The sequence below is a fragment of the Zootoca vivipara genome, chromosome 2, assembly GCF_963506605.1.
Source record: "Zootoca vivipara chromosome 2, rZooViv1.1, whole genome shotgun sequence".
In the NCBI taxonomy this organism is placed as follows: Eukaryota; Metazoa; Chordata; class Lepidosauria; order Squamata; family Lacertidae; genus Zootoca; species Zootoca vivipara.
The window spans coordinates 85,733,985-85,747,054 of NC_083277.1; the positions used below are offsets into that span (position 1 = coordinate 85,733,985).

At 42.8% G+C, this 13,070-nt stretch overlaps 1 protein-coding gene across 3 annotated transcripts in view; it reads right to left on the bottom strand.

Annotated features, from left to right (window-relative positions):
* Positions 1 to 13,070, bottom strand: part of STX8 (syntaxin 8) — a 97,308-nt gene that overhangs the window by 37,763 nt on the left and 46,475 nt on the right. For all 3 annotated transcript variants that reach the window (XR_009557177.1, XR_009557176.1, XM_035104692.2), the window contains exon 7: positions 3,635 to 3,736. Coding sequence is in view for 1 of the 3 variants with exons in the window: in XM_035104692.2 (XP_034960583.1) it covers positions 3,635 to 3,736 (102 nt within the window). In the remaining 2 variants the exon portion in view is untranslated. The remainder of the gene's footprint in view (positions 1 to 3,634; positions 3,737 to 13,070) is intronic.

Below are 13,070 nucleotides of genomic sequence, written 5' to 3' on the forward strand. Positions count from 1 at the left end.
CGCCTTCGTAAGTCAAGGTACCACTGTACAGTACTATGAATCCTTATCATCTCTATTTTGGAGGCTGACGTTATATTGCCCTTATATGTGGGAAAGTCTTTATCCTGGACCTTTCCACCATCCTTCCACTATCTGCACCCTATATTTCTGCTGCCTAGTATCTGCTTTTGAAATACGCATCTTTCTGGTGAAGGAAATTAAAGAGCTTCAGAAAAACGCATGCAGAATCAGGAAAGTGCCACATATGATTTTCACCCAGCTCCCACAAAACAAAACAAACTAAGTCATGATCTCAACAGAACCTCAGCACGATAGCCAATTGTGTTTTTTTTCTCTGTTTTTAAAGGAAAATTTAACAACCACCTAAAATCACAGGGAAGCCTCGACTTGCAGGATGTGCTATAAAATAAACAGCAGGCATCAAATTCTGATTATCACATTTCTGCACTTTTTCCAGAAATATCAAGCAGTGATTTAACTCCTGGACACGTATCCTTGGAAACCAAACTATAAGCAGCTGCCCCTGGATGTTCACACAATGCCAGGTTTCCCCTCTTTGTATTCAAATATAACTAATTACTTGGCCTTTGAAATGATAGATGGTTGAGGGGGCGTCCCGGGGACGCACCCCAGCCCTCCAATGGCAGAGCCAGATTGCCGGGTCTAGCAACAGCTGCTCCAAATCCCCCACGAGGTGAGCGGTGAGCGAGGCTCTATTTGAACAGCTGCATATGCAAATGTAATTAACTAGGTGTTGCTGGCCTCTTCCGCTCACCCAGCTTGCATAGGCATGCTAGACTCCCCTTACCCATTTCTTTGAGGTGAAGGGGGGGGGGGGAGAGAGAGAACGCAACATCATTTTCTCACTAGACATGCCAAATCCTCTTCTGAGTTTAAAGAAAGAGTAAATAACAAGGATATGAGTATCAGGTCCAAACTGCCTACCAGAGTAGCTCCCAATCCTGTGTCTTATCACTCTAAATTTTTAGATTTCTGCTCTTGGAAGCCTAACGAGACAAATCGGGGTTTATTTTCGCTTGGGGAGACTGTGGGAGTTGGAAGGATTTTACTGTCCAGACTATTTCTTTCTGAATGCTTTCACCATGGACTTCTGCCAAGTGACAAAGAGGTTGCTCAGTGATTAAAGCATTGGGATAGAATTCCAGAGATACAGGTTTAATGATAGCATGCCATGGGCTGTTTGGGTGACCTTGGCAAGTCAAGCAACTTATCCTTTACTCCACTTCACCAGAGGAGAATGGGAAAAAGAGAGAGTGCATCTGATGGTGGTGGGAGGCAAGCATATTAGGATCTGTGGTGCTCTTGAGAAGATACACAGAAGGAAGAAATATGTATGAAACAACGCTCTCCTGTGAGTGTCCGCTGCTGTTTAGGGTCTCGAACTCTGCGAATCATAGCATGTTGGGCACAATTATCTAAGCTAGTTATTAACATGCCACAGCAGTTGAAGTCCTCAAAAAGCACAAACATTTTGACAGGCATAAGGGGGTGATATATTAGCGCAGCAGTCCCAGTGCCTGAGTCTGAAATAAATGGCAGCACAGGGCCCCAGTGTAGCCATAGATTACTGGTGGCCACCATCCAAGCAAGTTATTTCTGTGTCTCAGGGCCAAAATAGACTGATCTTAACTTCATGAACGAAATCAATGCACATTTTTATTAGGTAAATAGCAGCTGAAATAATAACCCACCTCCCATCTTACAAGAAGAAGTTACTATGTTTTTATGCCCCTTCTCCAAACTTGGTCCACTGCTCTGCTATCGGTATGAGGTGCCACACACATTTTCGAGAAAAATTCATGGAATAAGATCTGCCAACATCACAAACCAAATGGCAGTAACATCGTGGAAAGTGATTCCAAATACCCAGATAGCTGGGCTTAGGGAACATGAAAAAAGGCAAAGAGAAAAATGGAACAGCTCATAAACCAGGGAAAAAAGTTTTTTCAGGGAAATCATCTTTTGGTTCAGACCCAAGGCAATTGTCCGTGCAGTTATTGGAAAGAACGTTGGCACAATCTTCTGGCAAACCGGCCACAGGAAAGGCTGACTTCATGTCACACTGAACTAAGCTCCCTGCAATACTAAAAATAAAGCGGATGGAACTTTCACTCGTCAAAATATACATACTTTGCATCAGCTGGACAAATCTGATTACTTGCAGCCCTGAATATATCAAGCCAATTGACTTTCTAAGAAAAAAAAAGCCAAAGAATGTGGGTACTTCACCAGAATGATGAATAAAGTGAGAGCTGGGGGCATACTCCTACTTTCTAGGGACATTCTTTTAGGATGTCATCCACATTTTAAAAAACCCGCAGATTTATTTAAAGTTAGAGGAACACCGTAAAAAAATAATATGTATTCCTGTGAGAAGTTAATACAGCGCAGCGCATACCAATTTAGGTGAAAGAAATTAAAGCCGTGATTTTTGTTCTCCCCTAAAGACACCATAAAAACTAAAAGCAAAGAGACATCTCACTGCAATGCCACCTTGTGGAACAGAAGAAAATGGGAGATTTTAATACAATCCATTCCTATATCTTACCATTCATATGCATTTCTAGTGAGCTGGAAGAACTGGCGGGGAAAGAGAGGAGAGCATGGAGGATAGACTAAGTCATCTTTAATTGTCTTTAGAAATAACGGATGAAATATACCTTTGCTCTCTAACTGTAAGTATTTCATAGAGCCAAGTTGCTAAGTAAAATTGAATCAATCTGAAAAGCAACTGCCATCTGCTTGATGATGGGGGGGAAAACATCACTAGCCTACACTATATGATATTGTGACTAGATACGGGTGCAAATCCCTGCTTTCAGATTCAGAACTCAACTACACATCAATCTGTAGGGGTTTAATATCAAATGGCTGACTGCCACCAGGCCTAAGATCTTAATGCTAATAATGCTAGCACAAACTGTATGCTTCTGAAGCTCCCCCCGCCCCCAGTACCATGGTAAGGTTACTAATAAATAACAACAACAACATTTATAGCATCATCTAAAGCCAGGAGATCAGACATTTTCCATCATCATCATCATCCCCTCCTCCCCGCAGAGCCATCATGAACCACCACTATCTTGAACAAGTATATTATGTTTATTAAATATTAACTTCCATTTACTGTTCGCAGCATTGAAGTCTTTTCTGCCAGACAGAAGGAGGGATACGAATACTTCTAATGAAGACACAATTATTCTTTCTAAGCACAGGTAAACAGTCTAACTTGATGGCCTCCCCTTTTTTTGCTGAAACTATTTATGTAACTTGTTTCTTGGGCAGAAAGAGACATTCAGTATTAAGACATTCAGTGAATTAAGTGCACTGTGAACACAAAACTCAACAATGAAGAGAATACAAATTTTACTCCTCTTCTATCATGTCTTCTTCTTTTCTCTCCTTACTCTCTTTCTCAAAAGCAGTAGCTGCTTTAAATCGTGCTTAATTAACTGCCATTAACCATTACATGAAGACAGTGAAAAATTAACAACAACCTTGGTTAGAAACATTTTAGACTGCTTCGGGCCAAGAATTAGAAGCTACAAAATGGCAGCTATTTTTTTAAAAAGTTATTTTAAAAAGTAGACTTTTAAGTCAAACCATATCTTACCGCAAGAAGATGATTTTCTGTCCACTGTCATTACACGCTTGGTTTGGTTGCGCAGCTTGTTGTCGGTATTTTCTACTAAATTGGTGATATCGTCGATGATTTCTATTAAAAAAGAGATATTGTTACATAGTATTAATAGCCAGCTTTCCCACCACCACACCCAAACAAATGCAATGTTATCATTTTATGGCACCCTTCCAGCAACCAAGAGCTCTGCAGCTTTGATCTAACTTATTGGCATGGCAGCCCTCTGAGGAAGGTTAGACAGATGGCTGTTTTAAATGTGACAGAAGCCAAGCAGAAGCCACCCCAAAGCTTCATGGTAGGTGTAGCCCATGTAGATGCTGCACTTAGCTAGCATAATGGATTAAGAACATGCAGACACACCTGTTGCTTGGCGCACAGTTAGTAGTTTGTACAAAATGCTTTATAAATTTAGACCAGAGAAGGGTGAAAATTTTATCTGGGCTGTTTGGAGTGCCTGCACAGAACCTCCACTTTTGCAATGGGCAGTGATCACCCCAAAGCTACCTGAAAATGACCAGGGATTAGAAACTGGCCCTGCACATTCAGCCCTCATTCTACTTGCACTGCACTATATTGTCCCGCAGATTTTGTCCAAACCTGCAAATGGAAAATATTTGCACCTTTGCATGTAATACAATTTCTAAGGCTCAGTTATAACTGAGAATAAAAACTGAAGCATGATCCTGTTTAAACAGCTTCCTCATAGAATATCTCTCTTACAGTTGTACTTCTCTCCAATATTCCATTTTCCAGCACAAATAATGACATCACAACTATAAGCAAGCGCTAACTGCACTTCGGCATTCAAAGAAACATTACTTGCTTATTTGTTTCCAGCCAAGATTCAAGGTGCAGGTATTGATATATGCAAATAGCAAACTCCACTCTCCAAGTCTGGATTCATAGCGTGTTTCTCATATTATAAGACACCATCCTATAATTATTTTACTCAAGTGTCTTATTTTTGTAAAAAATTACGGTATGGTACCTCCTCTTCCTGTCGTGGCTCGGCTCCCGGAACTGGCTGCTGCTGCGCTGCTGGGCGCTTTGTCGGCGCTTCAGCAGGGCACGCTGCTGGGTCCCGCCGGGTCGGGGCTCCACGCGGCACGCGCTGCAGCTCTTGCTGGGTCCCGCCGCTGGGTCGGGGCTTGGAGCAGTGCCAAGCACCAGCGCCAAGGGCCGACCCAGCGGTGGGACCGGCAAGACCCGAAGTGCGCGCTGCTCCAAGCCCCGACCCGGCGGCGGGACGCGGCAAGAGCTGCAGCGCACTTGAGCTCGGGGCTTTTTTCACTTGCTCCTGCTTGGCGCAGAGCTCCCAGCAAGACTCGCCACCGCCTCCTCCTCCGTGTGCAGCAGTTCAAAGCTCCGGTGGGGCGGCCTCTTCGCAAAGGAGCTCCGGGAGGGACCAGCGAGTGGCAGCCGCGGCGGCCAATGAAGGCTCGGCCGGGTGTTGTTGTTGTTCCCACCACTACGGCTTATTTTTGGGGTATGTCTTATATTTCTTCAACTCAGGAAAATCCTGCCATGGCTTATTTTGTAGGTATGTCTTAAAATATGAGAAACACGGTATGTATTCCCCCAAAATGGGGGGGGTGGAGGGGAGGGGGAGAGACCGAGCATGTTCAGTGGACACAGAATGCTGGCTGACTGCTGAAGGAAGGCAGGGGCAGAATGGAACATTGTAGGGAAGAGGGATAAAGTAAAATGACAGGGGAAAGAAGGCACAGCTGCCTGGCATCCTGGCACTCCACACTTAGCAGCACAGGTCCCACTTGCACTGAAAAGTATAAGAACATAAAAATATGTATAGAAAGAGGTTAGCATTCCAGTTTCTTCAGAGATGGCATATCCAGGTGAAGAGGTCATCGATAACGGCAGAGAAAAGCATCTCCTAAGGATGCCATATAGCCACTGAAAACTCATCGGGTTCACAAGGGTGACTCTGTATAAAACAGCTCCTTACAGAATGGTTGGTTTCCATCACAGACCTCACAGTGGATCCAGAGTGAAAAAACATGGAAAATTATCAAGCAGTACAAAAATTAGCAAGCTGCCAACATCCGAGTGAGGTTTCAACATGTTGTCTTCCAGTTGCAAGCCTCTTGCTCTTGGTTATTGATCAACGTTTTAGTAAATTGAATCCCGTCTTCACAGATACAGTACAGTCAGGTGTGGCAGGGGTGAAGCTAACTGACAGGTGGTAGGTTATGAAGTAATTCATGAGAAAAAGTTTCTATAGGTTATGAAGTAATTTATGAGAAAAAGCTTCTATAGGTTATGAAGTAATTTATGAGAAAAAGCTTCTATTAGTACGTTCACTCAGCTCGAACGCTGAAAATTCAAAACTGATGACTTTCACAAGTTACACAGCCACATTAAAGTAGTTTTAGAAAAAAAATGTGTCACTATCTTTGGATTATGTTTTTCTGACTTCTGGAGCACAAAACAGAAAACTGCTTCCAGAAAGAACAACTGCCAAGTGTATAAATTGACCATGCCCCACTTTGAGTCCATTTACATTCATAAAAAAGAGGAATTGTAGGGCATTTTCTTGAGCAACTTGCAAGGCCTCACTGCTTAAACTACCTCTGTAGTTTGTACATTATAAACACTTCACTTTATAAACAGTTACATCTGTGGGGATGGTTAACATTTGGAATGCCAACCTCTCTGCTCTGAAAACCATACAAATGATATTGTACTTTATTGTATTTCAGTAGCCAAGAGTATGAGCTGTGATTCACCCGCTAACCTCATCCACAAATTCACCAGATAGTCTTGGGCAAGCTAGCATTCTTCTCGGTGTTAAGTCCTACCATCAGTAAGAGAGAGGGGAAATACTGCTGTACCTTACAGGGGTGTAGCAAGGATTGCTGAGATTATGTGCACAGTACTGAATTCCTGAAGTGTTCCATGTATACTATACATTGTCTAGGAAAGCTCTCATTCATGGCAAGGCGCCACTGAGGTTTCCAGGTAGACCAAGCCTGGAAGTCCCTAATCTTCATGAGCCCAAAATATGCAGTCTGTGTGAGGCACCGATCAGGAACCCAGGACATTACAAAATGTTAAGAAAAAGGAAAATAAACAGCCTTCCCTTCCATCACTCTTCTTTAACATGAATTCACCAGGAAAGAATTTGGAGGGGGAAATGGGTAGCGAGGGAAAGAGAACTCTGTGAAATTCAGGGCAGATGGGCAATGAAGAAGGAAAACTGGAAACTGCTCAGCTTAAGAAAATAACATTTTCGTTCTGTAGGAAGTAAAATGCTCCTTCTCTCCACCCCCACAGGAGAAGGAAGATTTCCTTGGTTACATCCCACCCTGAATCAGAGTTTCTGTCTGTGTGCTACTCAGGTGTGCCCTCTCCCAAGAGGCTTGAGAGTTTTTATACTTCTGAACCACACACAGAGTCCCAAGCGTGGTGGGATTCCTATAGCACTCAGAAGGAAAGCAGGCTGCTTGCCATATAACCTCCTCGTATTTGTACTAATTGATTTTCTGATTTATTTAAAATATGTAAAAGCCTTACTTGGATTTGGCAGCTGCCTTAAAGAACAGGCTTCACAGTTCCTGCCCACTGAGTTAGCTAAATACAAACTACACTTGCAAAATGCAGAGGGGAATGGATTTAGCAGCAGGGCTGGGTACAATCGCATCTTAGCTACAGATTAATAAGACTACAGGAGAGCAGGATTTCCTTTATTTCACTTCCACCCAGCATTTCTTCCATGTGTGAGGTTCCAAGCCAGGCTCTCATTCGGACTTGATGATGTCACAACGTGACGCACCGCTGCCACTGCACACTGGGTGCCATGGCCACTGCCTTACCTCTTGCACTCTGCCCTCATGGTGGTGACTGGACCGGGGCCTCCACCGCGGTGGGGACTGGATCAGGGCCTTGTGGCAGAGGCAGAAGCCCAGGTCCAGTCGCTGTGCAAGAGGTAAGGGAGTGGCTGTGGCACCCGGTGTGCAGTAGCAGCGGTGCATGGTGGCAGCTGCGGAGGAGGCAGAGGCTGGGCACCCACGGGCACGCATAACTAACATTTTGTGGGAGCCCAGGCACCCGGAGAGATGGCGCCTATGATTTAAGTGCAGGCAAACACACATTGTTCCAAAGGGAAGGAATGATAGTGGACAAAGGCAGGGCATGGCACTGCCCTCAGCACTAGACATAACAGGTAACAGAGGCAAAGAATGCCACTGTTCCCATCTTCTTCTATTGCTGCTGCCACCTCCTGCAGGTAAAAGTTATTGCCCCAGAACCTCAGAAACCACCCTTTGACATAACATGGGGGGGGGGCTGAAATTCGTCACTCTTCTGAAGTTCTGTATTGAGAAGGAGGACCAAGTTCAACATGACCTTCTACCATCTGGCTGGGATGCTGTATCAGGGTTGGGTGAGCCTCTCATTGCTTCTGCAGAACCCTTTAATTTTTCTCCAGCTGGAGATGGCAGCAGCTGTGGAGAAACAGCTTCATCTAGGTCCCGCATATGATTTGCTGGTATGCATATTGACCTGCAGGAGGTGGCAGCAGCAGTAGTAGAAGAAGAAGAAGAAGATGGGCACTGGTGACAAGCAGGTACATAGTAGCAAGTCTGGTGAGGAACTAGGATATTCTTAATAATAATAATAACTCCTTCCAGTAGCACCTTAGAGACCAACTAAGTTTGTTATTGGTATGAACTTTCATGTGCATTCTTCAGGTATCTGAAGAAGTGTGCATGTACACGAAAGCTCATACCAATAACAAACTTAGTTGGTCTATAAGGTGCTACTGGAAGGAATTTGTTAATTATTATTATTTTGTTTCGACTACGGCAGACCAACACAGCTACCTACCTGTAACTAGGATATTCTTGTTTGAGAAAACTGTCACAGATTTCCTTCTTCTCCCCAGTAATGTTAGCCAATTCTAATGGACTGATTTGATTTTTGTTGTGGCTAAAGGGCATTATTCTCATTATTAGAAACTGCTTCTATTTCATGAAGAATTGACTGTAAATTATAAAAAGAAATGAATAAACGGCCTGGAAGAGCAAGAAGATGCCAACTGTGATGGAAAGAAAATATTTAAAAAAACAAGTTAGGCAGTTAGAGATGTGAATCTGCACAGAGTGAGGCAAGACTGAGGGAGATATACCTGAGAGACAAAAAGATCACATGGGACAAGCAGAGAGTACGTATAGAGGCAGATGTGGGAAACCTTTGGCCATTCAAATATAACTGTTTGACCAAATCTCCCATCAGTCTTGACCATGCTGGCTGGAGGCCTGTTGGGCATTGTAGTTCAGCAGGTCCCCCTTCCTAATATAGATAAATTGTAGGTCTGGGTGATGTGGATTGAGAAACAGATGAGCACGTGAAAGCAATTACGACTACATTAGTACCAGGGGTTCATTGTACTAATATAGTGGCAAGGGAAGAACACCCCACACCTACCATTTTGGTTATGATGGAGTACACAAATAAATTGGCTGGCAAACCAATGAGTGACAATGCAGCCAACTTCTGCATGGATGGCATTGGCTAGCTGGAATCAGGACGCCTGGAAGCCTCCCAGTAGCTTCCTCACTCAAACCCCTTATATTTATTCTGGAGGCACACAGTGTAAAACCCAGCTTCTCCCAACAGATCTATATCAACAGAGTAATGTATATCTGTAAAATAAACACAACAAACTTAGTCATGGGACATGGCAAATATATGTATACTGGAACCGGGTTTAAGAAAAACATCTCAAAACCTGAAGCCCAGAACATTTCATATCATACCAAGAACATTACAGTATGACGAAGCTTAATCTGGAGGCAACCCAGTCTCTATAGCCACTGCCACCATCCAAGGGAGCACCTTAGAGTGAAATGCCAAGGAATGAATCACACAAAACACCAGGCTACACACTTCAAAACAACGCAACACTATGCTCAATAGAAGAAAGCAAACATTGTGTATCATGCCAGTGATGAAAAAGATTGTGGCCAATGTGCACATACGAAGCAGAGCCCTTTAATACTGAGCAGCAAATGGAATCTAAAGCCCAAAGAAAAATCTAAAACCCAAAGCAAATGAAAGCCATAAATTCTCATCTATGCCCAAATAATGGGAAAGTTTCATAAATGTCTAAGAGGATGCAACCTATAAGGAGCCCTTTACACAAGAACTAGTCTCAAATAATAACAAACTGAAGTAAGTTGTGCTGATATAAACTTTGCTTTCCTCAGCAAATGGTTAGAGTCAATGGTCTTGACATCATAAGAACGCCCTTGCTAGATTAGGCCAAAGGCCCACCTGGCTCAGCATCCAACATGAGTGCAACAGCTCTCTCTCCCCCATTGTGATTCCCAGCAACGGATATTGAGAGGCATACTGTCTCTGACAGTGGAGGTAGAACATCTTGGTAACGGCCATGTTTCCTCTTTTCAAGTCAAATGTGTGTGTTAGGTTTTCTTGGCAATTGTCCATTTACATATATATTGAATTTGATGGCACTATGGTCTCTGTTCCCAGTCGGCTCAACAACATTTAATCATGCACCAGATCCCAAGAACTGCTTAAGATTAAGTCCTGGGTTGTTGCCCTTCTGGTAGCCTCCGTGACCAACTATTCTAGGGCACAGTCATTTAGGGTATCTTTAAATTTTATCTTTTCTTCATGACTGGAGCACATATGCACTCAGTCTGTGTGAGGGTAATTGAAGTCACCTATTACTACAACATTTCCTCTTTTGAATGTCTCCTTGATTTCACTCTCCATCTGACTGTTTACTAAATTTAATAAATAATAAAATGTTTGTTTTTGTTCTTGTTTCCATTATGTACTTTGTGTTCTCATGTTGTATTTTTATGTTGTGAACCGCCCTAGGATCTTTGGTATACAAATATACAAATGAATGAATGAATGAATGAATGAATATCGCCCTGAACATTTTGTTCAATTACATCTCAGCTAAAGCATCCATGGCAGATGGCCACCCAACCTCTGCTTAAAAACCTCCACCTCCCATCAACCCTAGCTAAGATAGTCAATGGTCAGGAGTGATGGGAACTGAAGTACAGTAACATATTGAGGGCCACAGGTTCTCTACCCTGAAACTAAAGAAATTATTTATATTTACAAAATTATTCTGGAGAATGAAGAAAGAATAATTACGCGCCATCAGTTACAGCAATAATCATCACTTAGAATGAGTACTTGCTGGAAAGAGTAGTGGGGCAAGGACTGAGCTCAGAATCCATGAATATTAACTGGAGCTCTTGCTCTCCAACATGCACCAGGGATTTTCTTTTCCAGCTGCTTATTTTGTTTTATTCAAACAAAACACACAAGCATTAATTTTAGTTGTATTTAATTGAATAATTTCCCAGGGGAATAGTTCAGGAGAGTTTTAGAGCAGCTTGTTTCCAAAACCCATTACTGACTGGCATATACCACAGCATCTGCGTGCCAACCAAAATAGGATGCTTTAATGTTACTGGAACTACTTTCCTTCCAGATGTGTTGAGAACTCCTGGTGATATAATGCAGGCAATAGCTGTATTTACACAAGGTAGTATTTTGAGTATCCTTTTCCAGTTATCTTGGATAAGATAACAGACCCCTTAATTGGAAGCATTTGAATATAAAGCGAGGTCACTTGTTTCTCCCCCTCATTCTTAACGTTTTCCTTGCTTTGCTTTTCATTAAAATTGAATGTGAGGCAGATCAACAGTTAGCAAAGCAACAGATCATAAAAAACATGAACATCTGCAATCTGAAAAACCTTAACAAGAAACATTGCATGGGCCACTCCAACTCATGGGGGCAAAATGTTGTGGTCGTGTCACCTTATGTAACTCCTCAAAGCAAATGGGCCAAATTAGACATCTCTTCACATTTTTAAAAAAATGCAAATAGGAAAGGCTAGTTGATAATGATCACAATTTGTATTGGGAGGGAACCCCACCCCCCACCCCCGGCTGCCACCCTAGATCCAATGGAGAATTGCTTTCCAATGCAAATACAGTGGTACCTCGGATTATGAACACAATTGGTTCTGGAAGTCTGTTCATAAACTGAAGTGTTCATAAACTGAAGCGAACTTTCCCATTGAAAGTAATGGAAAGTGGATTAATATGTTCCAGACGGTCCACGGAGTACTTAAACTGAAGCGTTCATAAACTGAAGCGAACTTTCCCATTGAAAGTAATGGAAAGTGAATTAATCTGTTCCAGATGGGTCCGCGGCGTTCGTAAACCGAAAATTCGTAAACCGAGGTGTTCATAAACCGAGGTTCCACTGAAGTAGCTTCAGCAAAATGGTTATCATGATTGCAGTGGAGGACTAGGTTAAATTTCACATGCTTGCCTTCCATGATCCTGATAATATTCAGGAAGCCCCCCTCAGGTGCTATTTGAATTTCTAAAATGTACATATTAAATGAAAAGATGCATGCAATATTACATCTAGTTTGGCCCTTAGATGTTCAACAAAAGCAGAATTAGGGCTGCAGTGGTTCGGATTTGCTACTTGATTGGAGCAAGTTTAGAGTAAAACAGAACACGACTTGACCAAAGTGGCTTTCCAACATGCTAGGCCAGGGGTGGGGAACCTTATTCAGGTCACATTCCTTTCTAGGCAACCTTCGGGGGGGGGGTATGCAAATGTTGGGCAGGACCAGAAATCAAAGTGAACAGAACAAGGAATGTCAACCTTGCCTCTGTACAATAGACTATCTTTTATGCACATCCCTCTCTATTCCCATCCAGGCAAGCAAGCTGCATTATCAGGAATATGTTCTAGTCAGACAAGCATACTTGAGGAGGATCCAAAGCAGGGCCAGTGAAGGGTGTGGCAGAATGGAGGAGTGGAGTGGAGAATATAAGCACTGCCTATGTTGTCACACAGAAGGTTTTACATTAAGGGAGAGGCTCGGAAGGAGATAGGGAAGCAGGATAGGAGCTGCATGAAATTCAAAGACTGCCTCCTTAAAGGACATTAGTGTTTTTCAGCACACAAATACATTCTGTCACTGGCAGAGTTGAAAGCAATTACCCTCTCAAGATCTAACTAGATGGGGCTTTAAGCACATGATGTAAGAAGGTGCTTGGACTGGTCACATCTTGTCTACAAAAAAGTAGTGGAAGATGTTGCATGGGATGAGGGCTAACAATTTGGGGCATTCTCCTGCTGAAATTTTCCTTCTTCCCAACTGTTATTTCCCCACATTTTTAGAAGTTATAGGTAGGAGCATTTTCAGAGGGTATTGTTTTTGGCAGGAAAATGGCATGGGAGAAGAAGCAGGCCATCTTCCCACCACTTCATGGCCCTGATCAGGATCAGGGACCTTTTTGCAAACAGAGAGGCATGGAGTTTAAAACCATGTGTTTAAAGTCATGGCCAGTTTGAGCCTCAATAATTTGTTTATGTG